We start from the raw sequence: 27,596 nt of genomic DNA, 5'->3' as shown, positions 1-27,596 counted from the left end.
GTTCGAATATAATATTTAAATATTTACTGGATAGGTTTCAAATTGGACTCAGTGCTATCCGGGATCTTGGGACGTCCCTACTCCCCACTGAAGTGGGATTTAAAATAGTTAAGGTCAGGTAAGGGTTATGCTTAGGGGTTCCCCAAACTCGGTCATGGGGACCCCAAGGGCTGCACGTTTTGGCGTTTGCCCTAGCACTACACCGCTGATTCAACTAATCATCCAGCTTTGATTGTTTGAATTTGCGGTGTAGTGCTAGGGCAAATCCCAAAACGTGAACCCCTTTGGGTCCCCAGGACCAAGCTTGGGAAACGCTGGTAGGGTAAGGACGTCCCAAGAATTCCGGATAGCAATAACCATGTACAGCTCAGCTGCTACACCAAGATATAGTCGCCTCCAGTAGAGGGCGACTACAACAACTCGTCTACAGAATGCAACATCCTTCAAAGTCAAAGAAGAGGTTACAGAATTCGGGGAGGGGGGGCTGGTCCTTTTTTGTTCCGCTGGAGAATCGTGCTTGGACGGTGAGCAGGAGCATAACAGACCGATAAGAAAGCATAGCGCCACGGACAATCTTTTTAGGCCAGGCAAAGAGCGTTCAACCCGGAGGAAAGAAGACCGACGCAAGGTATCACACAAGAGCCGTTCAGCAGCGGTTCTTGTGTTATCAGACAGGCAGCTTTTGTCGTTACAACTCTGTGTCTGGGGGTACTGGAAGGGGTGGGGGTTTAGCGAGTACGGAGAAGACTACACGCCGAGAGGAGGGGGCTGGAAGTCTGCAACTCTTCCAGCCTGAAAGGGCCGGCGCTGTGACCATAGAACCCTGGACTGTCTAGTGCCCGCGCGGTTAAGTGGATGGGATGGAGCCGGGACCGTCTGGCGCTGGTAGGTCTCTCTCTTTTCTCTGTCAAGGGTTGAATTGTTTCTTATCTTCAGCTATAGCAGCTGATGGTATCATGCAATTGCCCACATTTTTGAAAACGGGCGTCATATCTGGTGCAGCATTCTCTAATGCTAGCTGGCTGGCTGAAAAACCCGTCCATCACAACGATTGTGGGTCTTTTTCAACCATAGCTCGTGCACTATACGAAATGACTTATCATAGCGAGAGACGGGTCTTTTGGTGCACTGACAATGTCCAGGGTCAGGGGCGGGGGCAGGGGGCCGTGGGAATCTCTGGCGTGGAGACACGAGGTAAAGCCCGCCTTCACTACTCAGCACCCCTCTCACTCACACACACCAAATACAAGACTGTCTGTTTTGTCAGTCTGTGTTCTACATACAGTTTTAGAATGATCGAAAAGTGCACTGATCCAAATGTTATTTATTCACACCCCACCAAAATGAAGCCACAATGAACTAACTCAAGTCTATGTGAACACCACAATTAGTTATGTATTTGAATACTGCAAAGAGTGGCTATTGGACTACCTCTTTATGATGTGATTTTTTAAAATATTATTTTTTACATTTTTTTTTAACTAGGCAGGTCAGTTAAGAACAAATTCATATATACAATGACAACTCACTGTTCCAAGGCTAACTGCCTTGTTCAGGGGCAGAACGACTGATTTTTACCTTGTCAGCTCAGGGATTCAATCTTGCAACCTTCCAGTTACTAGTCCCAACGCTATAACCACTAGGCTACCTGTCGCCCCAATATTATCATTTAGATTAGTACATGCTATAGAAATGAAACCACACCTCCATGGAACCCTCGGTGCCAACATTTTTACATCAAGGTCATTCCAATTGAATGTTCATATTGGGTAATGCTAGAGTTATTTACATTGGAATCATTTAGCAGACCCTCTTATCCAGAGCGACTTACAGTTCATTTATTCATCTTAAAAAAGCTAGGTGGGACAACCACATATCTTAGTCATAGTACGTAGATTTCTCCTCAAAGTAGTTATCAGCAAAGTCCGTGCTAGTAGCGGTGGGGGGGGGGAGTCAAGTGTCAGTGTTATTTCACGAAAGGCTAGTTATGGCATATCAAAAAGCACGTGGTGTTTCACTTTTGTTACTTAGTTCAAGTGGGCAGACAGGCATACAACTCTAAATATTATGATGACCTGTGATATTATGACACTGCGCTTTAGTCTGGTCTGAAGTCCAATCTGTGCATAATCAATGGTCCCCAGGTGTTAGTGTAGATCACAGTTATGTTAGCTAAAATTCACTGTCATTCAAGTGGAGTCGGCCTATCCTTCGACAGCTTGTTGACACTTAAATATGGAGTTGTTTGTGTTTAGGCAGGGGAGGGGGACAAACAGCTAATGACCCTCGGACCCGCCCATCTCCAGAAGTTTTCTTCTCTGACCAAAGCGACATATTCTTTGTTGTGTAATCTTCACGCAACTACATTGACTGACTGGCCTCCAGGTTTGGGACTAGTAGGATTTTACTGAACATCCTATAGGACACCATTTACACATTAATATTAGTCAGTTAATCAGTAACACTTAAAGGAAGATTCCACTCAATCTATCTTTTGGTATTTGTTTCATTAGTCCACTGTTGATCATATGATGCAAAACGCAGCACACTGGGACACTTTCTGTGTTTTGAAGGTTCTATATCTTCACAACTTGATGGCTGACATGCAAAACATGTTGGGACTGTATCAACAGTGGAGTAATGAAACGAATACCAAAATTATAGTTGAAGTGGTATTTTTCTTAAAATGGCTGCATTGGACCTTTAAATCTCAATATCAAAATCATTTCTGGCTAGCGATTAACTACCTTACTGTGATCGATTTCAATTCAAATGGTAAAATATGAACAAAAATAGCTTCTTGGAAAAATGTAATTGCTCAAGCAAATATTTAGCTAGGACTGACTGGGAGTGGAGCCTAATGGGAAGGATGTATAACCTGAAAAATAGCTGTTATTGGCAGAGAGAATGACAAACTGTCTTTGCTACTGGCCTATTAGCTTATAGCATCTGATGTCACAGGCGGTCCAAAAACCCCACCCAGCCAAACAAGCTGACATTTCAGACTGTCTTTTCAAACAGCTCTTACACTAAAATGCATTATCATAATTTTCAGTCTTTTTTTTTTTTCCAACCTCCGTGTGGAAATATAAAAAAACACAGTAAAATCACGTTTGACTGCACCGCCCCATTTAACACGGATTCTGTCCTCAAGACTAGAATTAAGCTACTAGACTGTTTTATACCTCTACCTCAGGACAGTGTTTGAATACTTATCTGAACCTAAACCTATAGATAGTTAACTCTTAGCTATATCACCATTCCAGACAACTATTAGACATGGGATCATCTCTAGTGATGTCAGCAGGAAATGGATGTGGGAATAGCGTGTGTGTAATTCCATGTTTCAATGATAAAGGAACCCGGCCTAAACCAGACTCCAGGGAGAAACACACACACACACACACACACACACACACAGTTGACGTGGAAAGGGCCCCAGTGCCAGGGAAAGACTGCTATTGTCTGGGGGATGTGTGATCTCTGGCTCCACTTCTCACCATCTGCCTCCACTGGGGTGGGGCGGGCTGCCGGTGACGTGTGTGTGTGTCAGTAACAAACACACCTTCAGTAGAATAGACCTAGTCTTAAGTGGTTTATCATGCCAGATTGCCAGTCCGTTGGCTGCTTTTTCAAGGCCGGTTGAGCGTATTCATCCTTGACGGACTGCTATGCTTGACTACAGGATTTCCAATGCTTGCCTTTTAAACCACAAGCTCTCCGCTCAGCTCAGCTATAGGCCTCGCATGTGAGAGAGGTTAATGACTGGGGAGGAGGCCGCTCGGACCTAATGTGGAAACACTAACGCTGCTTCCGGATGAAAAAGGCCAAGGTCCCCACACACACACACACTACCCCTCCACCCACCATCCCTCCAGGTTTCCTGATCTCCATGACAATGCCAGTGTTGCTGTGGAGTCTCCATGGTAAGGCTGGGAATGTTGGTGGGGGACCCCTGTGTTTGTGTGTGTGGTAGTGGGGGCTCTCCCTCTCCCCCCAGCCCCCCTGTCTGTGTGATGGAGGAGGAGGGCAGCTGCGGTCTTTGTTGTGATTGTGAGAGGGCTGTTCTCTGGGGAAGCAGAGGTTAAGACATGGGCTGGTCAGGGCTGGGCCCCCTCTCAGGCAGGGAGGAAGGCAGGAGTCTCACATTTTACCAGGCCGATCTCAAGTCCTACACCTGTTGAACTTCACATACTTGTTTTCCTCACTGCAATGCACTAGTTAGTGCACATGCACTTGGTATTGTATTCACTCTCTGCTCAGTACCAAAGTTTCAAATTATGCTTGAAAAGAGGCTAGCAGTAGAATTAATGGCAAACGAAAACATCTCAAATGCAGGCTTTTTGTCATCTTCCCGTGACCGTTGGATACCTATGCTACTATCGCTAACTAAGGCACATTTGTGATTGTTCCATCTCATGTAGGCTGAGGTCATTTTTTATACAAAATCACACTAGAAGCCCTTGTGAGGCTAGCCTACTCCTCCGCTAGCAGTTTCTGACCCTGCCTGCATGTTTAAGGAGATGTCTGTATCTTTCTGTCAGTGTCTGTCTGGCTTGGTGTATCCAGCATCGCCCTAATGTATTCTTTTTCTCTCTCACCCTGAATTCTCATTGAACCACCAACCACCCCTCTCCCCTCCTCTTTCGTTCACCCCCCCTCCTCTCATCCGAATCGCTTTGTTCCTTCTCCCCCCTCTCCCGCTATTATCCCTCATCAATATCCTCGTCTCGTGTCACCCTTTCACCACCCCCCTCTCTCTCTCCCATGTACACCCATTCCTTCATTCTTTATCCCCATATTTTGCTGCTCAAACTTTTCCTTCCTGTCCGTCTGTTGCTCTTTTCTTCCTCTCTACGTCTTCCTGTCTCTTCCTGACTCATCATCCTGCTCATGCCCCCTCTGCTCATCATCTCATCATTACATGCCCCCTCTCTGCCCATCATCTCATCGTTACATGCCCCCTCTCTGCCCATCATCTCATCGTTGCATGCCCCCTCTCTGCCCATCATCTCATCGTTGCATGCCCCCTCTCTGCCCATCATCTCATCGTTACATGCCCCCTCTCTGCCCATCATTACATGCCCCCTCTCTGCCCATCATCTCATCGTTGCATGCCCCCTCTCTGCCCATCATCTCATCGTTGCATGCCCCCTCTCTGCCCATCATCTCATCGTTACATGCCCCTCTCTCTGCCCATCATCACATGCCCATGGCCCTCTCTCTGCCCATCATCACATGCCCCCTCTCTCTGCCCATCACATGCCCCCTCTCTGCCCATCATCTCATCGTTGCATGCCCCCTCTCTGCCCATCATCTCATCGTTACATGCCCCCTCTCTGCCCATCATTACATGCCCCCTCTCTGCCCATCATCTCATCGTTGCATGCCCCCTCTCTGCCCATCATCTCATCGTTGCATGCCCCCTCTCTGCCCATCATCTCATCGTTACATGCCCCTCTCTCTGCCCATCATCACATGCCCATGGCCCTCTCTCTGCCCATCATCACATGCCCCCTCTCTCTGCCCATCACATGCCCCCTTCTCTGCCCATCACATGCCCCCTCTCTCTGCCCATCACATGCCCCCTTTCTCTGCCCATCACATGCCCCCTTTCTCTGCCCATCACATGCCCCCTCTCTCTGCCCATCACATGCCCCCGCTCTCTGCCCATCACATGCCCCCCGCTCTCTGCCCATCACATGCCCCCTTTCTCTGCCCATCACATGCCCCCTTCTCTGCCCATCACATGCCCCCTCTCTCTGCCCATCATCACATGCCCATGGCCCTCTCTCTGCCCATCATCACATGCCCATGGCCCTCTCTCTGCCCATCATCACATGCCCCCTCTCTCTGCCCATCACATGCCAATCACATGCCCCCTTCTCTCTGCCCATCATCACATGCCCCCTCTCTCTCTGTCCATCATCACATGCCCCCTCTCTCTGCCCATCGTGACATGCCCATGGCCCTCTCTCTGCCCATCGTGACATGCCCCCTCTCTCTGCCCATCACATGCCAATCACATGCCCCCTCTCTCTGCCCATCATCACATGCCCCCTCTCTCTCTGCCCATCATCACATGCCCCCCTCTCTCTCTGCCCATCATCACATGCCCCCTCTCTCTGCCCATCATCACATGCCCCCTCTCTCTCTGCCCATCATCACATGCCCCCTCTCTCTCTGCCCATCATCACATGCCCCCTCTCTCTCTGCCCATCATCACATGCCCCCTCTCTCTGCCCATCATCACATGCCCCCTCTCTCTCTGCCCATCATCACATGCCCCCTCTCTCTCTGCCCATCATCACATGCCCCCTCTCTCTCTGCCCATCATCACATGCCCCCTCTCTCTCTGCCCATCATCACATGCCCCCTCTCTCTCTGCCCATCATCACATGCCCCCTCTCTCTGCCCATCATCACATGCCCCCTCTCTCTCTGCCCATCATCACATGCCCCCCTCTCTCTCTGCCCATCATCACATGCCCCCTCTCTCTCTGCCCATCATCACATGCCCCCCCTCTCTCTCTGCCCATCATCACATGCCCCCACATGCCCCCTCTCTCTGCCCATCATCACATGCCCCCTCTCTCTCTGCCCATCATCACATGCCCCCTCTCTCTCTGCCCATCATCACATGCCCCCTCTCTCTCTGCCCATCATCACATGCCCCCTCTCTCTCTGCCCATCATCACATGCCCCCCCTCTCTCTGCCCATCATCACATGCCCCCCTCTCTCTCTCTGCCCATCATCACATGCCCCCTCTCTCTCTCTCTGCCCATCATCACATGCCCCCTCTCTCTCTCTGCCCATCATCACATGCCCCCTCTCTCTCTCTCTGCCCATCATCACATGCCCCTCTCTCTCTCTCTCTGCCATCATCACATGCCCCCTCTCTCTCTCTCCCCCTCTCTCTCTCTGCCCATCATCACATGCCCCCTCTCTCTCTGCCCATCATCACATGCCCCTCTCTCTCTCTCTCTGCCCATCATCACATGCCCCTCTCTCTCTCTGCCCATCATCACATGCCCCCTCTCTCTCTCTGCCATCATCACATGCCCCCTCTCTCTCTCTCTGCCCATCATCACATGCCCCCCTCTCTCTCTCTGCCCATCATCACATGCGCTCTCTCTCTCTGCCCATCATCACATGCCCCCTCTCTCTCTCTCTCTGCCCATCATCACATGCCCCCTCTCTCTCTCTGCCCATCATCACATGCCCCCTCTCTCTCTCTGCCCATCATCTCATGCCCCTCTCTCTCTCTCTGCCCATCATCACATGCCCCCTCTCTCTCTCTGCCCATCATCACATGCCCCCTCTCTCTCTCTGCCCATCATCACATGCCCCCTCTCTCTCTCTGCCCATCATCACATGCCCCCTCTCTCTCTCTGCCCATCATCACATGCCCATGCTCACTTTTCTTTCGTCATTACTCCATTTATTTCCTCATCTCCCATACCCACATCCCTACCGTTTCTGCCCTTGCCTAAACTTCCGACACCTCTGCCCCTCCAGTGCCCATGGGGCCCTTCCCCCCACCCCTGCAGCAGGTGTTCCAGGCACCCCGCCGGCCGGGCATGGGCACTGTGGGCAAGCCCATCAAGCTGCTGGCCAACTACTTTGAGGTGGAGATCCCCAAGATGGACGTGTTCCACTACGAGGTGGACATCAAGCCTGACAAGTGCCCCCGACGGGTCAACAGGTAGAGTAACGTGCCGCCCTACATAGTCTCGTGTACCACATCTGGTCCCCTGTGGGCAATAGCCTGGGGATTGAGGTTACCCAACTCGACACCTGTCACCCAGGTGTCCCCAACTATAAGTGAAGCAGTGGTCCACTTGATCGCTAACATTTCCCCAATGTTTTTAAGAACCACAGAATATGGACTGTAGAACTGAGCCATAGCCAGAACTCGGAGGAACACACACTATGTAGAAGTCTGTAGAGGTCAAACAACTTCTCAAGATGATTCAGAGAGAGACTCGCAGTTCATTGGCGCACCATGACTATGACTCTCTCGTCCCGTATCCACCATTATCTAGCCAGGATATGATTAATGGTCTTCGAGATCCACATTGTATGGTGGTCATCATTGGCCAATTCATTCTAAACCCAGACATGCGTTTCAATGGTTGGCCAATCCATTCTAAACCCCAGACATGCGTTTCAATGGTTGGCCAATCCATTCTAAACCCCAGACATGCGTTTCAATGGTTGGCCAATCCATTCTAAACCCCAGACATGCGTTTCAATGGTTGGCCAATCCATTCTAAACCCCAGACATGCGTTTCAATGGTTGGCCAATCCATTCTAAACCCCACACATGCGTTTCAATGGTTGGCCAATCCATTCTAAACCCCACACATGCGTTTCAATGGTTGGCCAATCCATTCTAAACCCCACACATGCGTTTCAATGGTTGGCCAATCCATTCTAAACCCCAGACATGCGTTTCAATGGTTGGCCAATCCATTCTAAACCCCAGACATGCGTTTCAATGGTTGGCCAATCCATTCTAAACCCCACACATGCATTTCAATGGTTGGCCAATCCATTCTAAACCCCACACATGCGTTTCAATGGTTGGCCAATCCATTCTAAACCCCACACATGCGTTTCAATGGTTGGCCAATCCATTCTAAACCCCAGACATGCGTTTCAATGGTTGGCCAATCCATTCTAAACCCCAGACATGCGTTTCAATGGTTGGCCAATCCATTCTAAACCCCAGACATGCGTTTCAATGGTTGGCCAATCCATTCTAAACCCCAGACATGCGTTTCAATGGTTGGCCAATCCATTCTAAACCCCAGACATGCGTTTCAATGGTTGGCCAATCCATTCTAAACCCCACACATGCGTTTCAATGGTTGGCCAATCCATTCTAAACCCCAGACATGCGTTTCAATGGTTGGCCAATCCATTCTAAACCCCAGACATGCGTTTCAATGGTTGGCCAATCCATATTAAACCCCAGACATGCGTTTCAATGATTGGCCAATTGAGCCGTCTGCGTTTCTTTCCTTTGATTGGACTGAGGATTTCAGCCGTTGTACAACCTCCTAGACTGTAACTCAACTGTTGTATATCCAACAACAACAAAAATAGCATCTCGCTCTCTTTCTCTCTCTTTCTCTCTCTTTCTCTCTCTTCTCTCTTTCTGTTACTTGATTAACAGAAAAGCTGAGTCAAATCCGAAGTTTTACTTTGCCTGATGAAAATGTTCCATACGAAGTACACACACCGAACACATCTTGGAGCTTCCTGCTTCGTTCTTACTTAGTAGGAGTTTTTTTTTCTTCTCAAACAAAGGGTCCATGCAGGCATGCCGAAAGGTCAACCCCACATGACCTCTCCTTTTCAACCCCGTCCACTCTACCCCCACACTTAGACGAAAGCCACGGCACCATGTATTCAGGGGTGCCGTGGCCCCACAGCTACCTCCCCTACCTCCCTTTGTCCTAGGGATTCCCCCACGACCATGAGACCATCACCTTTCACCAGCTGTATCCTGCTTGATCCATAACCAATCGAATCGGGTCTTTCCTGCTCCCCAAAAAAACACCCATCCAAAATCCAGATTTCTGATAGGATGTTGGGTTTAATTTGGACCACTACATTTGTTGACAGATGGTCGTCTTTTGTGGTTTTGTCACCTCTGATGGCCATGATGGTGAACCTGGTGTGTTTGACTCTGTGTCGCCCCCTGCAGGGAAGTGGTGGAATACATGGTGCAGCACTTCAAGCCCCAGCTCTTTGGCGACAGGAAGCCGGTGTACGACGGCAAGAAGAATATCTATACGGTGCTAGCGCTCCCTATCGGAAGTGAGAAGGTAGGCATAAGGGAGAGAAAGTGTGTCCTATACATTTTGAGCAAGTCCCCTTCTACTCCCGTCTGTCCATTCCATTTCTTTATCCTGTAACCCCCCCCTCCCATCTCCCCTCGGCCTACACTCCTCCATCGCTCCATTTTCTGCTCTTGCTCATCCCCCCTCTTTCTCCCTGAAGGTGGACTTTGAGGTGACTATCCCCGGGGAGGGGAAGGATCGTATCTTCAAGGTGTCTATCCGCTTCCTGGCCACGGTGTCATGGCGTCTGCTCCAGGAGACACTGGTCAGCGGGCGCCTGCAGGTTCCCCTGGACTCTGTCCAAGCCCTGGATGTGGCCATGCGCCACCTAGCCTCAATGAGGTATGGTACACTAAGTACATCCAGCAATGTACACACACACAGACAGACAGACAGACAGACAGACAGGCAGGCAGACAGAGAGACAGACAGGCAGGCAGACAGAGAGGCAGGCAGACACACACACATAGACAGGCAGACACACACACACACAGACAGGCAGGCAGGCAGACAGAGAGACAGGCAGACACACACACACATAGACAGGCAGACACACACACACACATAGACAGGCAGACACACACATAGACAGGCAGACACACACACATAGACAGGCAGACACACACACATAGACAGGCAGACACACACACATAGACAGGCAGACACACAGACAGGCAGGCAGGCAGACAGAGAGACAGGCAGACACACACACACATAGACAGGCAGACACACACACACATAGACAGGCAGACACACACACACACATAGACAGGCAGACACACACATAGACAGGCAGACACACACACATAGACAGGCAGACACACACATAGACAGGCAGACGCACACATAGACAGACAGACGGACACATAGACAGACAGACGGACACAGACATACACACACACACAGGCAGACAGACCGGTAGGAGGGCACACACAAATGCAAACACACACACTATGAAAGAAAGGGCAGAGAAGCTTGTAGCTAATTGCAAAGCTAGGATCTATGATGCACAAACAGGCAGAACACACAAACACATTCGCCACAGGACACTGTGTGGATATTGTCTTCAAACTGATTGAAAGGCATATGTTTGCCTTGAGGTGTGAATGTTTTGTTATTTTGGATTTTTAAAAAACAATAGCAAGACATTCCTATCAAACTTGTTGAACAGCGATTTAGTTTTAGATTCTATTATAGTTACAGATCGAGAGGAGACAACAGATGCCTGATAGCTGAGAACTTGTGTAAAGGTGTCACATGAACAAAATCTAATAATCAGACATTGACTTGGAGGCTTGACTAGATCACAAACACAAGCTGTTGAATCATTCTGCTGGACTTGATGTCTGCTACGCCTTATAGGTGACACAGAATTACTGGACATTGAGTCATGCTGTGGTGCTGAGACTCAAATGACTCATTCTCTATAATGTCATTTTTTGTCATCCAGGTACACTCCGGTGGGACGATCATTCTTCTCCCCACCTGAAGGATACTACCATCCCCTGGGAGGGGGGAGAGAGGTGTGGTTTGGTTTCCACCAGTCTGTACGCCCCGCCATGTGGAAGATGATGCTCAATATTGACGGTGAGTCGGCTGAGTCCCACCAGGCAAGATCTACTCGAGGGTATGACGTCACAGACCTTGTTGCATCGACGTGATGGAATGAAAATCTGATCACAAGAGGTTATTTGTTAGGTCTGCTCTTAAAGTTACATTCACAGTGGTCTATGATTTAACATCCGTTTTGTGTGGTGTAAAAATTCACCGCAGATCAATGCTTAGAAATGACTTCATTCTATAGTATTGGGGTTGTGTTCATTAGGCACCAAATGGAAGAAAATGGACCGAAACGGGCAGGAACTACGTGGATTTGTCCAATAAGAAAGTATTTTTCCTTTTCCGCTGAAACATTTTCTTCTATGTTTTCCCTTGCGTGTCCTAGCGAACACAACCCAATGTTTAGGAATAACACAATCCTATACCACTGGGCTCCGGTCTCCGCTGCACTTCACTTCCATTCAGACTGAATGCATTACTTCCTACTCTCTTTCTCCCTCTAGTGTCTGCCACGGCCTTCTACAAAGCCCAGCCGGTGATCGAGTTCATGTGCGAAGTCCTGGACATCCGCAACATAGACGAGCAGCCCAAGACCCTGACCGACTCGCAGAGGGTCCGCTTCACCAAGGAGATCAAAGGTGGGCCGTTGAACAGTGAGTGAGTACCTTCCACACGCCATGCCGCCTGCCTCTCACCAATGCCCCCTCAGACAATCCCCTCACGTCTCTTCCTTCTCCACCACTCCTTCCTTCCTTCTCCACCACTCCTTCCTTCCTTCTCCACCACTCCTTCCTTCCTTCTCCACCACTCCTTCCTTCCTTCTCCACCACTCCTTCCTTCCTTCTCCACCACTCCTTCCTTCCTTTTCCACCACTCCTTCCTTCCTTTTCCACCACTCCTTCCTTCCTTCCTTCCTTCTCCACCACTCCTTCCTTCCTTCCTTCTCCACCACTCCTTCCTTCCTTCCTTCCTTCTCCACCACTCCTTCCTTCCTTCCTTCCTTCTCCACCACTCCTTCTCCCATCACTCACTCACTCCTTCTCCCATCACTCACTCACTCACTCACTCCTTCTCCCATCACTCACTCACTCACTCACTCCTCCATTTCCTTTTCTCCACCTTCTCTTTGACGTTCATCCTAATGCATCCTTCTCTCCACCATGCCCCTTGTTATTTTCTACCCCAGGAGTCTCCCCAGAATGTTTTCAATTTCTATGATTGTGATGGAATGCACTATTATACGTTTTGTATGAGTTTTCCTAAAGAAATACATTTGAAAGGCCACACGATGGCGCTAAAGAGTAAAGCGTGAACGACTGAAACACTGGTGGAGCAGCGCCTCTGTGCACACAGCCTATGGGGAGAGCTCTGTCCTTCCCTTCTCCTCCACCCTCTCCCCATCAACGTCTGTCCCCGTGCCGTCACTACTGCTGGCTCTTATCTTTGTGTGTGTCTGTGCCCTGCTGTCGGTGGGCGTTACCAGGTCTGAAGGTGGAGGTGACCCACTGCGGTCAGATGAAGAGGAAGTACCGCGTCTGCAACGTCACGCGACGCCCCGCCAGCCACCAGACGTGAGTAGCGTCACACGGTTGACCCTACTGATGCTCCCCGGACAACGGATGTTTTGGGTGGATGATATGTCTGCGAGAAGTCCAATAAAAGTCATGACCTGTAAATCATCATTGTCAGTTGGGATATTGGTCTTTTGTGATTCTGACTACAGATATGGTCTGTGACAAGGATGGATATGTTTATTTTTATTGTCCACATTTTTTCTAGCGTTGAGTGAAGAAACCAGTGGTTTTCTAGAGGCGCTTGCATCTATGTGAGGCATGGGGTGACTATTCTCAGGTAGCTGTGTTAGTCATTTAACACCTTTATCACGCATTCCCTACCAGATTTCCCCTGCAGCTTGAGAGCGGACAGACAGTAGAGTGTACAGTGGCCCAGTACTTCAAGCAGAAGTACAATCTGCAGCTCAAGTATCCCCACCTGCCCTGCCTCCAGGTGGGACAGGAGCAGAAGCACACCTACCTGCCCCTGGAGGTGAGAAACATTCAATCCAGTTGCTTTCTGTACTTGAGAAGGAAATCACTGCTTATATAATATACTCAATGGTGTTTGGTTTTGTGTCCCTGCAGGTGTGTAACATAGTAGCAGGGCAGCGCTGCATCAAGAAACTGACAGATAATCAGACGTCCACTATGATCAAAGCCACGGCTCGCTCTGCACCTGACAGACAGGAGGAGATCAGCCGGCTGGTGAGTCGGTGGTGCCGCCTGGTGGCTGGAGGCTGCAATGCGAAACTACCAGCTATGAGCATGAGAATTGGCATTAATGAATTTAACACAGACCATCCAACACAGATGAACACATACTACTACTAGACTTGAGGGGAAAAGACTGTACATAGTAAATGACTTGCTATTATCCTCTCCACGGATTAGATGTGAATTGACAGCATTGTGCAGTGTGAATGTGACACGAGAGAATGAATAACACACATCCTATCTGTTGTCCCCGTCTGTCCACAGATGAAAAATGCCAACTTTAACCTGGACCCGTACATCCAGGAGTTTGGGATCAAGGTGAAGGATGAGATGGCGGAGGTGACGGGAAGGGTGCTGCCTGCCCCCATCCTACAGTATGGAGGACGGGTAAGAGACATCACGCTTCTAGTACGGCCACATTAAGCATCCTTTCAAGTCTGTGTACTTTAGTGCAAAAAAAAATAAAATGCTGTGTACTTGTTCCAGCACAGTAAATGGAGGAGGAATTAATTTGCTACTCGCATTGGGCTCAGTTCTTTTTAGCACAATTTACTGTCCAGATATATACACACTACCGTTCAAACGTTTGGGGTCACATAGAAATGTCACATTTTTTTGTCCATTAAAATAAGATCAAATTGATCAGAAATACAGTGTAGACATTGTTAATGTTGTCAATGACTATTGTAGCTGGAAACGGCTGATATTGAATGGAATATCTACAGAGGTGTACAGAGGCCCATTATCAGCTAATCCAAGTTTATTATTTTAAAAGGCTAATTAATCATTAAAAAACCCTTTTGCAGTTATGTTAGCACTGGCCAGAAACAAATAACTTTCTTATGAAACTCGTCAGTCTATTCTTGTTCTGAGAAATGAAGGCTATTCCATGCGAGAAATTGCCAAGAAACTGAAGATCTTGTACAACGCGGTGTAGTACTCCCTTCACAGAACACAGTAAACTGACTCTAACCAGATTAGAAGGAGGAGTGGGAGGCCCCGGTGCACAACTGAGCAAGAGGACAAGTACATAAGATTGTCTAGTTTGAGAAACGGATGCCTCACAAGTCCTCAACTGGGAGCTTCCTTAAATAGTACTCGCAAAACACCAGTCTCAACGTCAACAGTGAAGAGGTGACTCCGGGATGCTGGCCTTCTAGGCAGAGTGGCAAAGAAAAGCCATATCTCAGACTGGCCAATAAAAAGAAAAGATGGGTAAAAGAACACAGCCACTGGACAGAGAAACAGCTAAAGTTATTTGTTTCTGACCATTTTGAGCCTGTAATCAAACCCACAAATGCTGATGCTCCAGATACTCAACTAGTCTAAAGGACAGTTTTATTGATTCTTTAACCAGTACAACAGTTTTCAGCTGAGCTAACATAATGGCAAAAGGGTTTTCTAATGATCAATTACCCTTTTTTTAAATGATAAACTTGGATTAGCTAACACACCATGCCATTGGAACACAGGAGTGTGATGGTTGCTGATAATGGGCCTCTGTACGCCTATGTAGATATTCCATTCAAAATCAGCCATTTCCAGCTACAATAGTCAGTGACAACATTAACAATGTCTACACTTTATTTCTGATCAATTTTATGTTATTTTAATGGACCAAAAAATGAGCTTTTCTTTCAAAAACAAGGACATTTCTAAGTGACCCCAAACTTTTGAACGGTAGTGTATATGACAGTAACAGCAGGAGTAGCCCACGCAGCTACTCACCAGTAGGCTATAGAGTGGTGAGGAGGACTTCACCATTACTTTTCTGGGCTCATTCATGTTCACTCAAACATCGTTTTAAGATTTGTTTTTACTATTGACAGTTACTGCTGATTTTGGGATTGTATATCGATTCGCTCTCCTTAAATAGTCATGACTGGTTCGATCTGCCGTGTAAGACCACTGTGGTGAAGAATAACATTGCTACTTACCGCGGATCCAAGTTCAGTTTTGAGATCCACCGGCGTCATTGGCGTAGGTTTAGCCGGACGTTACTGACAGGTCTTGGAACTGTGACAACGGGTAGCCTCTCCCCGCTTTGCTTGAGGGGAAATGTAGTGATTTTTGCCAACACAGCCATGTACACAGTCTTGTACCCTTAACCTTTTTATAAACTGACTACTGTTGATATAAATCAGACCTTATTAGTTTTATGAGTAATCCAGGAATGCCACGAGTTAATTGACACGAGAGAACCCAAGAAAATAGCAACTCGACAGAGCACCAACGGCTACGATGATTGACTAAAATACTCCTGGACACAAAGGGTCCACAGAGTTCCTGCTCACTACTCTATATCAAACCAGGCTTCTGGCTTCAGGAGTCAGTCCCCACTACAGTAGGTGTGGATTTCACAGAGTGCAAACAGCCCTGACATTGATCTGGTTCTGAAGCTTTGGTCTCCCACCTGTTCCACCTCACAGAACCGGGCCATCGCCACGCCCAACCAGGGGGTGTGGGACATGAGGGGCAAGCAGTTCTACAACGGTATTGAGATCAAGGTGTGGGCCATCGCCTGCTTCGCCCCCCAGAAACAGTGTCGGGAGGAGGTGCTCAAGTAAGTACCCTTCTGGGAGACGGGGTAGTGTGGGAAGTGGATATCTTCAGGCATCGTATTAAAGATTCCTGTCAGAGTGCAACAATATTTATCTAAAGATAAAATATTTGCTTTTCTAGGTAGTTTTGTGTGTTAGAATAGTGTGATTTGTTTCATATTTCAAGGTTTACTTGCAGTGGTATGGGTTGTGTTCATTAGTGCACACTCTGGGAAACGTTCTAAAACATTTTGCAATTGGATGAGCATTCCGTTGGAGAAATCCAGATAATACATCCCTGTTTCAGTCCATTGTCTTCCGTTTTGGTGCTTTAATAAACACAGTCCTGGACTCAGCAGACAGCACCAGCGTGTGAACCAGGTTCCTTTCCGAACAAAGAATGTTCATCACTCTCCTCAGGAACTTCACAGACCAGCTGCGTAAGATCTCCAAGGATGCTGGGATGCCCATCCAGGGCCAGCCGTGTTTCTGTAAATACGCCCAGGGAGCCGACAGTGTGGAGCCCATGTTCAGGCACCTGAAGAACACCTACTCTGGACTGCAGCTCATCATCGTCATCCTGCCTGGAAAGACCCCAGTCTACGGTAAGATTGGCCTTATTCATGCCGAGTTTGAGTTTATTTATTCTTGTTCACAGATAAAACTGAAGAAATGCAGAATTGACATGACTAACAATTGCATGTCATTTAAAATACATAACACATACGTGACAAATGGAATATTGAACAATTGAAAATATTACAGGACATTTTTCATAAATCAGTGTAGATGATGGGGAGGAGACCGGTTAAAAAATTATTTTTAAGCCTTAAGAGAATTGAGACATGGATTATGTGTGTGTGCCTTTCAATGTGAAAGAGCAAGACAAAAGTGTTCCTTTGAATGGGGTGTGGTTAGTAGGTGCCAGGCGTACCGGTGTGTGTCAAGAACTGCAACGCTGCTGGGTTTTCCACGTTTAGCACTTAAACCATTTTTTTATTATATTTTTTATTAATCCGACCATTAAAAAAACAAGCACACATAAAACTTGAAAAAGCCATACGTGCACATGAGTAAAATCATGGAGGATAACACACAATAAAGTCTGGGACTGATTTCCATTCTGGTCCTCTTGACACAAGGTGGCTAGGCAAGATCGAACACTGTTGAACGCAGTATGACAGCAAGATCATAAAACAAATAAGATCTATCTCATCATTGCAATTACTTTCCCATGTGTATCAAGAATGGTCCACCACCGAAAAGACAACCAGCCAACTCAATATTAGGGAAGTGTTCTTACTGTTTTGTACTCGTGTATAATAGCTTCATTTGAGCAGTTCTGGATCTGTACCTAATTGCTGCCTGTTACTGGTCCTGTGTAGCTGAGGTGAAGAGGGTGGGAGACACTCTCCTAGGAATGGCCACTCAGTGTGTCCAGGTGAAGAACGTGGTGAAGACGTCCCCCCAGACCCTCTCCAACCTCTGCCTCAAGATCAACGTCAAGCTGGGGGGAATCAACAATATCCTGGTGCCCCACCAACGGTAAACTTTCACCAACTCTCTCCACTGGGTTGGGTTCATTATGGCATGCAAAGTCCCTTCCTTTTTCAGTTGGTTTTGTTGCGTTTGGTACCTAATGGATACGAACTTGGTCTTAATGTGCTCTGGATGGAAACGCATTCATGTATATGAGCACTCTTTTCAAATCAGACAAATTCCTGTGAGTTTGACGGAATTTGTCCCTTCTCCCTTCCTGTCTCACAGGTCAGCAGTGTTCCAGGAGCCTGTCATCTTCCTGGGGGCCGACGTAACACACCCCCCTGCTGGAGATGGGAAGAAGCCCTCCATTACTGCTGTAAGGCTGCTTCTCCAATACTACCACTACACCATGTTAACACAAATGATTATGTATTAAGAGTACATCACATTTTAAGACTGGGTATGAGGAAGAGAAGAAGGGGAAGAGAATGGCTCAGCACTGACTCACAGACGGGGATGAAATGACGTCACCCCGATCCTCGCAACCCGGGCCTGGCTGTGGTTGGCTGTGTGGTTGCCAAGCGATCATGACAGGCTGTTGAGTCACACAGCCCTCTGTATGCGTCTGTATGTGCTTCTGTGGGTGTGTGTCTGCGCTTACAGAGGTGGTCAGGAAGGATGACCATTTCTCTCACAATAACAAGGCGTAAGGCTACGAGGTTACTGTTATAGATGCTGACGACCCAGAGCTTCCCACACCGCCTATCCTGTGCCTCTAGAGGATGCTAGTGCTCACGTTGTATCATTGGCTAGAGGTGAATCATCGAACACTGAATTAAATATTGATGTTTTCGGTTGTCTTTTATTTTTCAGCTCGTCTCTGTATTTTCAAAGTTCTTGCTTTTTAGGAGTGGTTTCTGAGTTTTGGATTCACAACGAGTCTTGAGTAGTAGTGCTGATATAGGATCAGTTGCCTTTTGGCTAATAGTGAATAAGATTACGTGGACAGGGGGGACCAGATCATAGATCATCACAGAGATGCTTTCTGAATACATACCCTAGTCTCTGCATGGCTAGTCCCCTCATTTCTCTTTTCTCATCCCTCTCTCTCCAGGTGGTAGGCAGTATGGATGCCCACCCCAGCAGGTACTGTGCCACAGTCCGGGTCCAGAGGCCCAGGCAGGAGATTATCGAAGACCTTTCTTACATGGTCCGAGAGCTGCTGATCCAGTTCTACAAGTCGACCCGCTTCAAGCCCACCAGGATCATCTTCTACAGGGACGGGGTGCCCGAGGGGCAGCTCCCGCAGGTACTTACTGGTCTCTGTCGTTGGGGGTTATAAATGGTTGTCAATAGAGATGGGGATCCATTTTTCATTATTTATACGTGACAGAGTTGGATTGGCCAGATCACTATATTTTCCCTCACTTTGACCAATAGGCCTAGTAGTTTATAGCAGTTAAGTAATGGTATGTAGTTCATCTCTGAATAAGTATGATTTGATATAGTATGGCGTGACAATAATGCAAAATACTGGGAAGAGTTACAGAAAGAGGTGAGTAACGCAACTACCTCTAAAGATATCAGTTGGACAGATAACGAGTAAATGTTAAATTTTTCTGCATAGATACTCCACTACGAGCTTCTGGCCATCAGGGATGCGTGCATCAAGCTGGAGAAGGACTACCAGCCTGGTATCACCTACATCGTGGTCCAGAAGCGCCACCACACACGCCTCTTCTGTGCCGACAAGTCTGAGAGAGTGAGTCAACAGTCCGAGCTATTCTAACCGCAACTGTATCATGCTTTATAGGTTTCACTCTAGAACAGTGGTCTCAAACTATCGGCGCACGGGCCAAATGCGTCCTGTGAGCTTATTTGATGTGGTCTGCGGTTGTAATGTTAGGATAAGCGTTTTGTAATTAAATATCGTGGTCCTGTCATTGTCTTTTTCTGTAGATCGGGAAGAGTGGTAACATTCCTGCAGGGACCACAGTGGACACCAGCATCACTCACCCGTTTGAGTTTGACTTCTACCTTTGCAGTCACGCGGGTATACAGGTGAGTGGGGAGGAGCTTCCTGCTGCTGTCCAGCTATGTTTGTCTAACCTGAGCCATTCTAAATCTCCTGGCTCTTGAGTCACATGCAGCCTTTTTTTTAATGCTCCTTTGTGGCTCCATGGCTATTTAATTTGTATACTTTTATTTGATTATTTATTTAACCATAGAAATCACATTGAGAGTTACATCTCCAACAAAGCAACATGCATATATTTACGAGATATGAGATGCACAACAATGAATGTAAGTTAAAACAGTGCATATGAGAAACTTTAAAAGAGCAGGTTTAAAAACATATTGTTAGGGCCCTGTGTTTTGCACAATCATGTGACATAGCCAAATTTTGATTCTGTATTTTAAGCCTTATTCGGAAATGAGAATTACACCAAAGATTAAGTAATTGTCTGAGGTTGGTGCTGGACCACCTGACATGAAAAGGGGACCGTTTGAAGTTAAAGCTTTAAACAAAAGGTTCAAATCCAGGCAAAACACAGGGCCCTAATACTAGTTATTCATGTTTTCAAGTAATCCTCCTCTCTTGAGTGTTGAAATGGTCTCTCCACTCTGCAGGGGACTAGTCGGCCCTCGCATTACTACGTCCTGTGGGACGACAATCGTTTCACCGCTGACGAGCTGCAAATCCTCACCTACCAGCTGTGCCACACCTACGTGCGCTGTACCCGCTCCGTCTCCATCCCCGCTCCAGCCTACTACGCCCGCCTCGTGGCCTTCCGTGCCCGCTACCATCTGGTGGACAAGGAGCACGACAGGTGAGCATGGTGGTCTAGTTAACGTTTAAAGGGACATTCCACTTAAATCTGTTGTCAGATGTTTAATACTTCAAATGTAGTCTAATTGTCAAGATGAATTCAAGTTCCATGCCATCTGTTGTGTAGATCCAGCTGTATGCCTCAACCTAAAATGAATGAAGAAGATAAGCACCATATAATTTCCAGATCTTATTCGGTACTTATTGCATCCTGTGTCTTTCTGTCCTTACTGTAGTGGGGAGGGAAGCCATGTCTCTGGTCAGAGTAACGGTCGGGACCCCCAGGCTCTGGCGAAGGCGGTGCAGATTCACCACGACACGCTGAGGACCATGTACTTTGCCTGAGCACCACCCCACACCACCACCACTGTCCTTAAGACTCACCATCCCTCGGTGAGGGGCCTGGGAGCCCACTGGAAGCCTTCCACCTCTCCTCCTCCCTCCATGGTTGTGGCCACCCACACACTCCACACACCTCTCATGACTGACCCACCCCAGTACCAGAACTATACACCCCTCACCTGATCAACCCAGGCAGACTCTGCAGCATTCTGCACAACAGTTATTATTATCATCATTGTTGATATTATTAAGTGTTTATTTTTATTTACTTTACCAGGACTGTGTGTTTTTATGTAGACTTTTTTTGTTGTTTTTTTTAAGAGAGAAAAAAGGGTATTATTGTATGCGACCTTCCACACTCCTATGAATGCAATATGGAGGGGAGGAAAACGGGCGCTGAGCTGCCCCGAGACTTTTGACTGCCACCACAATGCTGCCTCTTACCTAATCCGCACGGCGGATGCCAGTGTTCTGTTCCAAGCCCCTGGTACAACAGGAGTCATGGGACCCCCGGACTGGGGAAGGGCGACAAAAAGGACACACTTATTATCGTTTACATTTTTTATCATGAACTCCATTCTTATGTTGCCGTTTTAAATTTTTTATGGCCTTGAGGTGTGCAACGGGGACATATGGTACTTTAGCACTTAGAGATTAGCATGTAGTCAACGCCGCCCACCCTGCACCTAATATGAAGTGTCTGTGTGAGGCTAGCCCTCTGCTCTTAATAGTGGAAATAGAGCGGACATAGAAAGAGCAGGTGTATTATATCATAGATACATGAGACTTAAGTCCTTCACTGTATCTGTGCAGGTTGGGAAGTCTCCTCTTAAAATTAGCCAGTAGAGAGAGGCCAATGTAGAAGTTAGAGGGACCATTGTATTGAGTTTATTGAATATGCTTGAATATACTCACACCCCATGCACCTAAACCAGCATTATTATTATTAACCAGCCTAATGTGATGCCTACCACTGGAAAAGGGGCACCTATGTAAACAGGAAGATAATCTTTGTGTCAGAATGCATTTACTCTGCGAAAGGAATTACGAGGCACTTTCTTTACCTGATTGGTTTATGTTACTTCAGAATGGGGAGATTTGTCTTCCCTCAGCCTTCACACACAGGTCTACACACACACCCCTACCTACCTTCCTACATAATAGATATTCTCACACCTACAACCTTTCTAAGCTTGCTGAACCAATAGAGTAACAGTAGCAATACAAGGTCTTCATCTTGTCTTTGTAGGTGTGAAAGCAGCAAAAAGACGTGGGCCAGAGAACACTGAATGAAAAGTGTTTCTCCCTTCACTTTTAGCACTTGACCTTGGCTATATGATCATTCTACACATTCTAGCTACACATTCCAACCTATGTCAATGGGGACGACATACACACCAGTACACTATGTTGACATACACACACACGCGCGCATACTGTACGCACACGTAGCGCCTCCTTTTTTAAAAACATTTTGTACATAGCTTGTCCTACCTACAAACATCGACCACAGCGTCGATCAACACAAGCACACTCACGCCCCCTCACATTCTCCTACTGAGTGTGTACCGAGCCACCTCCACGCATGCACTTGCCCCCCTTAAAACCCCCACATGAATACTTACCCCCTCCTTCCAACGCCAACGCCCTTTTCCCCCCTATCCATACCCCGCTCAACCCTCTGCCTCGGTTCCCCTCCTCCCAGCCTAGTGTATGATCCCCCATTGGTGCGCTGTGTGCATGGACAACACAGATAGGGGTTTGCTACACAGGTTATTTGGGGGGGGGGGGTACTTACTCAATATGCCCTGCCTTCACTTCTGATCACGTTCTGACTTTCTGAAACGCATGAAACACATTTTTATTATGACTGGGTATTCTGAGCCACCTTCTTTCCGTTTTCCTAGAGATAGGAGCTTATTACGCTCACTTTTGCCTGTCAGTCATAGCTTCAGTTGTGTAAGCGGTGAACTGAAAGGCCGTTTTCTGTATTGTTGTGATGAGTAGTGTCAGAGTGTATCCTCAAGGGGGTACTATGCGAAAAGTAGTCTGACAACTTTCACTTCTTGGCCTTCAAGCGCCTCCAATCATGTCTGGTGGGTGGTAGAGCACCTTTTATGTTGGAAGGGAATGACGATCGAGATTTAATGATATGCCAATTTTTTGGGGGGGATTCATGTTTATGGACTTTACGCACTCAAAATGCTTTTGTACACCATTGTACTGACCCCATGTGTCCAAGGTGATTTGTATAGAACCTGTAATGAATTTGGGCTCACCAATGTAGCGGGGCCTTTGCAGTTGGGGTTAGTCCCCGGCCCCTCTGTGTTCAAATTCAGCTTGGGTAAGCCAAGCAACACTGATCCAGATGCAGTTTTTGTCTCCATTCACTGAAGACACAAAGCACCTTGCAACAGGGGAGGCAACATGGAATTACCTTGGGAAAAGCATCATAATGAGGACACAAGCGATTCCGCTCCACTCAGCCTCACTGACTAAGCAATATAAAAGCCACTGATCAAGAACAGTCTTTGTCATAGCACTTCTCAATTGGTTGAATGAAAGGACATGGAAGCAACTTATTTTGCCTCTGTATGATGTAATAGTATGGGGACTCTGTTGGGGAGGGCTATTTTTAAAGGAAATACATTTGTTTTTTAATACTCTTGTTGATTTTGTTGCGTACAGACAAACGTAATGCATTTATGGTCAGTCCTGGAAAACCCAATTGTATGCAGGATTTTTTATTTTTTATTATGACATCTGTAGCCTAGCCTAAATCACATCATAAAGCGCCAACCACTATCTCTGAAACCTTAATAGATTTAAAACAAATGTATGTCAGTCTACAGAGAGGAAAAGGGAAACATTTTGAAGTAAGAACTGGAGAGGAAAAGGGAAACATTTTGACGTAAGAACTGAGATGTTCTCTGTGTTACTGTAATATGATGTATTCCCATTGGCTAAAGTCAAAGCACATAGTTTGTAATCGGAGGCTAAACATCGCGAGACTTGCAGGAACGCTTGCGAAACTGGTCAAGCAGACCAGGCCGGGGTTTGTGGTTCGAGAAGTGAAACATTCTTCCTTAGTTGTTAATTTTTCGAAATCTGAAGGCACAGCCTAGATTCGATCCAATGTCTTAATTGAACATGTTATTACTCAGACCTCGTGAAAGTGACAAACTGACTCGTTTTCATTTTCGTCAAAAATAAGATTTCGGGGGGTGCCTTTGATTGACGGCGTGCACATGCGCAATTATGCGCGAAACAACCGTTAGACTCGATGACGTATTTCTGCGCATGAGCTTAGCTAGCTAACGTGATCGGGGATTTCTAGTGGAGAAGCAGTTTCTGCCCATCTTCCTACTGTACTATCTTTGGGCGAAGTGCCTTAATCTGACGTTTGGCGTTTCCTTTTTGAGATAGAACCCACCTCTTCCTGTCGGTGTCAGACTAGTAACTTCACCATATTTAGTTGGTCAGAGCCCTACAGAGTTGAACACAGGCAACCGGGATGAAAATCTTAGCTATATCGACGAATGCTACCGGGAGTTGACAGCCTAGAAACAGCGAGACTGGCCGCTGTTGGAGAGTGACATCAGTGGAAACTAGGCGGCACATCAAAACGGGTGCAAGCTCCCTATCGACAGCAGACTTTGAGTGATAAAGTAGCTGTCTATTGTCGGATGAAAATTCCTACTAGTAGTCGTAGGTAGCTAGATGGCTAGCTAGCTAATTATCGCCAACTACCAAGCCTTAAACTCGATATCTTCTGGACGTAAAACTGAACTGATCAGATTTTTATTCAGCAAACTGATAATAAACTAAAGAGCCCAGTGAATCTGCAATTATGATATCTTGACATTGTCTGTTAGCTATGCTTGTCTCAATTCATTTGCTAATCTAGCAGCTAGCTAGTTTATCGTCGTCGTTGAGGCTCGAGCAAGTATCGCCGTGGCAGTGAATTCCGATTGGATACCTTGATCGACTTGCAGACACCGGGACACGGAAGACCCTCATCCAAAGGGACTGGAAAAGGGGCCCGTTTGACAGTGAGCAGAGAAGAGAATTCGGGGAAACCCGTAACTACTCTGTTGCATCGCCTGTGCGGTGTTGTGAACTGCGGATAAACTAGATTGAACCAAGGAAGAGTTCCTGACATTTGACATCTGTGATCCGGGGAGTGAACCGGGCAGGGACCTCATGAATGGAAATCGGAACGACAGGTAAATTTGATGTCATTGCTCATATCATGCCAAAATGATTTACTAAATTGTTGCATGTTTCCCAACACTGACATTGCAACAAAAGCAGAAAAAATGTATTACCAGCAAAAAAAATAACTTATTTGATTGTTAATTAGCCAGCCAATGTGAGTTCATTTTTTTGTTGGTCCATGTCAATTGCCTTAAGACACAACGCCAACCCACAGGTGTTGGTTGAGGTGTCTCGTTCGTGGCTAGCTGCTTTTAACTACGCTAATATTTACACTCTAGAATTGCTAGTAATTAGCTTGCAAAAAAAAAAGAATAGTCCGCTGGAAGCCAGAAGTTAAATAAAATGTAATTTCAATTTAGGGGGGAAATTGAGAAAAAAAACGAAAATAACACATTTAAACATACTTTCCTAACTTGGGTCTGTTTTCTGCTGGCTTCATGTTAAAGTAAGTCCTGCACGTGTGCCTTATGTGGACAAAAGAGGAATACTTTTTTGGGGGCTTTTATTTTGACGTGGGGTAAGCGGGTCTACAACCTACGTTTTGGAAAGTCTGTTTATTAACCCGATCCTTTAGATATTAATACGATTCCCCATCATAATGACCAACCGTCCTGCCCACAGGCACAGTAAGTTGAAATGGAATTGTATTTAACTTCTGGCTTCCCACACGGACTGTTTTTGTGCAACCCAATACAATTGAAAGCAACGCTAGTGTATGTAAATAGACCCGCTGTTGCTAAAAGCACCTTGGTAAATTTATGAATGGCCACCAACTACTTTTTGTTTAACTGTAACTAGGGGACTTCCTCAACAGTTGTCTGTTGGCCATGTGTGAGTCACAGGTGAAATGTCATTCTATACACACACCATGTGGGAGTACAGTGTCTTTGAAGTCCTGTAAAGTTGGGTTAGTCATAAGTGGATGAATGCCATGAAATATAGACTTAACAAAAGTTTTGTCATCATATTTCACACTTCAGCCTTTATGGGTATGTTCCTACTCATGACACTCAGTCGTTAGTCATAGAAAAGTCCACATGGTTATGCATGATGAAATGTTCAGCACACAGGTGATTGGTGGCATCTTAATTGGGGAGAACAGACTTGTGGTAATGAGTGGAGTAAAATCAAACACATGGTCTCCCACTGTTTGATGCCATTCTGGACATTATTACTAGTTCTCCCCTCAGCAGCTTCCTGTGGTTCAGCAATAGGCTCATCTTGTTTGTCACCGCAGTCATGTGTCATGCTGTTTATCAGAGGTCAGTAGGGCCCCAAAAATCAGTTAAGGGAACCCAGCAATGCCCAAGTTAATTGTAAAACTTGTATTTTCTTTCAACGGTACAGGAATGCCCCTGTTTGCTTTTTTATTTATCTGTATTTTTGCCTGGTAAGTTGACAGAACAGTCTCATTTACAGCAATGACCTGGGGAATAGTTACAGGGGATGAATGAACCAATTGTAAACTGGGGATGGTTAGGTGACCGTATGAGGGCCAGATTGGGAAGTTAGCCAGGACAACTGGGTTAACACCCTTACAAGTGCCATGGGATCTTTAATGACCACAGAGAGTCAGGACACCTGCTTAATGTCTCATCTGAAAGATGGCACCCTAAACAGGGCGAAATCCCCAATCACTGCCCTGGGGCATTGGGATATTTGCTTTAGGCCAGAGGAAAGGGTGCCTCCTACTAGCTCTCCAACACCACTTCCAGCAGCATTTGGTCTCCCATCCAGAGACTGACCAGGACCTTCCCTGCTTAGCTTCAGAAGCAAGCCAGCAGTGAGATGCAGAGTGGTATGTTGCTGGCATACATACTGTGTGTGGGTGCGCACATATGTGTAACGGCTAGCTTAGTTAGCGGTGGTGCGCGTTTCAATCGGTGACGTCACTTGCTCTGAGACCTTGAAGTAGTGGTTCCCCTTGCTCTGCAAGGGCCACGGCTTTCGTGGAGCGATGGGTAACGATGCTTCGTGGGTGACTGTTGATGTGCGCAGAGGGTCCCTGGTTCGCGCCCGGTTATGGAGCGAGGGGACGGTCTAAAGTTATACTGTTACATATGTCTAGTCTACCGTTTGTGATAATGCTAATGTTAACCGTTTGCTGGTAGATGGAAAGGCTATCCCAAAAACCGTCTCAACTAAATGTTCATTACAAAGTAGCCTGTGCTTACCTGGCAGAATTATATCATTATTTGCATCAATCCAGTGACAATTTGTTTAGCTAACTCTGCTTGCACATTAGCGCTACAGAAACCCCGCAAGCCAAACAACTGTCTCAAGCTGGTGCACACTTGCATTAAAGGGTAACTACATCAAACATTTCTTAGATTCCCCCCCCCCCCCCCCCAGACCTCAAAAGTGGTCTCCTGATGTTTGAGCATTGTTGTGGACTTAGAACATACACTTATGTTTTTTTTTCTATTAGTAATGTTTGATTTAGATTTTATAGGGTCCTAGTTCAGGAGAGGCAAAATTATGGACTACTTTTCCTTATTCAAAG

At 46.7% G+C, this 27,596-nt stretch overlaps 2 protein-coding genes across 3 annotated transcripts in view; both read left to right on the top strand.

The window, feature by feature from the left end:
• The first annotated feature begins 44 nt into the window (after positions 1 to 44).
• On the top strand, positions 45 to 23,538 carry ago1 (argonaute RISC component 1). 2 transcript variants are annotated; one of them, XM_029627157.2, is made up of 19 exons: positions 45 to 885; positions 7,519 to 7,705; positions 9,716 to 9,836; positions 10,012 to 10,193; positions 11,302 to 11,438; positions 11,915 to 12,049; positions 12,895 to 12,982; positions 13,310 to 13,457; positions 13,553 to 13,672; positions 13,946 to 14,068; positions 16,111 to 16,244; positions 16,642 to 16,826; positions 17,607 to 17,766; positions 17,989 to 18,079; positions 18,818 to 19,012; positions 19,331 to 19,465; positions 19,663 to 19,764; positions 20,335 to 20,534; positions 20,770 to 23,538. In XM_029627157.2, the coding sequence occupies exons 1-19, from the start codon at positions 861 to 863 to the stop codon at positions 20,876 to 20,878; spliced, it is 2,577 nt and encodes an 858-aa protein (XP_029483017.1). In that variant the 5' UTR covers positions 45 to 860; the 3' UTR covers positions 20,879 to 23,538. The 2 variants fall into 2 exon arrangements, with proteins under 2 accessions (XP_029483017.1, XP_064866139.1); XM_065010067.1 differs by having other exon boundaries at positions 11,915 to 12,064.
• A 104-nt stretch (positions 23,539 to 23,642) lies between these two features.
• ago3a (argonaute RISC catalytic component 3a) overlaps positions 23,643 to 27,596 on the top strand; it is a 44,789-nt gene continuing 40,835 nt past the window's right edge. Inside the window, exon 1 of the mRNA XM_029627183.2 lies at positions 23,643 to 25,101. Within this exon, the coding sequence (XP_029483043.1) occupies positions 25,083 to 25,101 (19 nt within the window). The 5' untranslated portion in view covers positions 23,643 to 25,082. The remainder of the gene's footprint in view (positions 25,102 to 27,596) is intronic.

This window comes from Oncorhynchus nerka, linkage group LG3 (assembly GCF_034236695.1).
Source record: "Oncorhynchus nerka isolate Pitt River linkage group LG3, Oner_Uvic_2.0, whole genome shotgun sequence".
NCBI lineage: Eukaryota > Metazoa > Chordata > Actinopteri > Salmoniformes > Salmonidae > Oncorhynchus > Oncorhynchus nerka.
Note: the sequence above shows the minus strand (reverse complement) of the source record. Positions and strands in the feature narration are given on the sequence as shown.

Bases quoted from the DNA above. Each gene is read 5' to 3' on its own strand.
- ago1 (XM_065010067.1), top strand. From the start codon at position 861: ATGGAGCCGGGACCGTCTGGCGCTG. The intron at 16,827-17,606 runs GTAAGATTGGCC...GGTCCTGTGTAG, and splicing joins TGGAAAGACCCCAGTCTACG to CTGAGGTGAAGAGGGTGGGA. The intron at 20,535-20,769 runs GTGAGCATGGTG...TCCTTACTGTAG, and splicing joins GTGGACAAGGAGCACGACAG to TGGGGAGGGAAGCCATGTCT.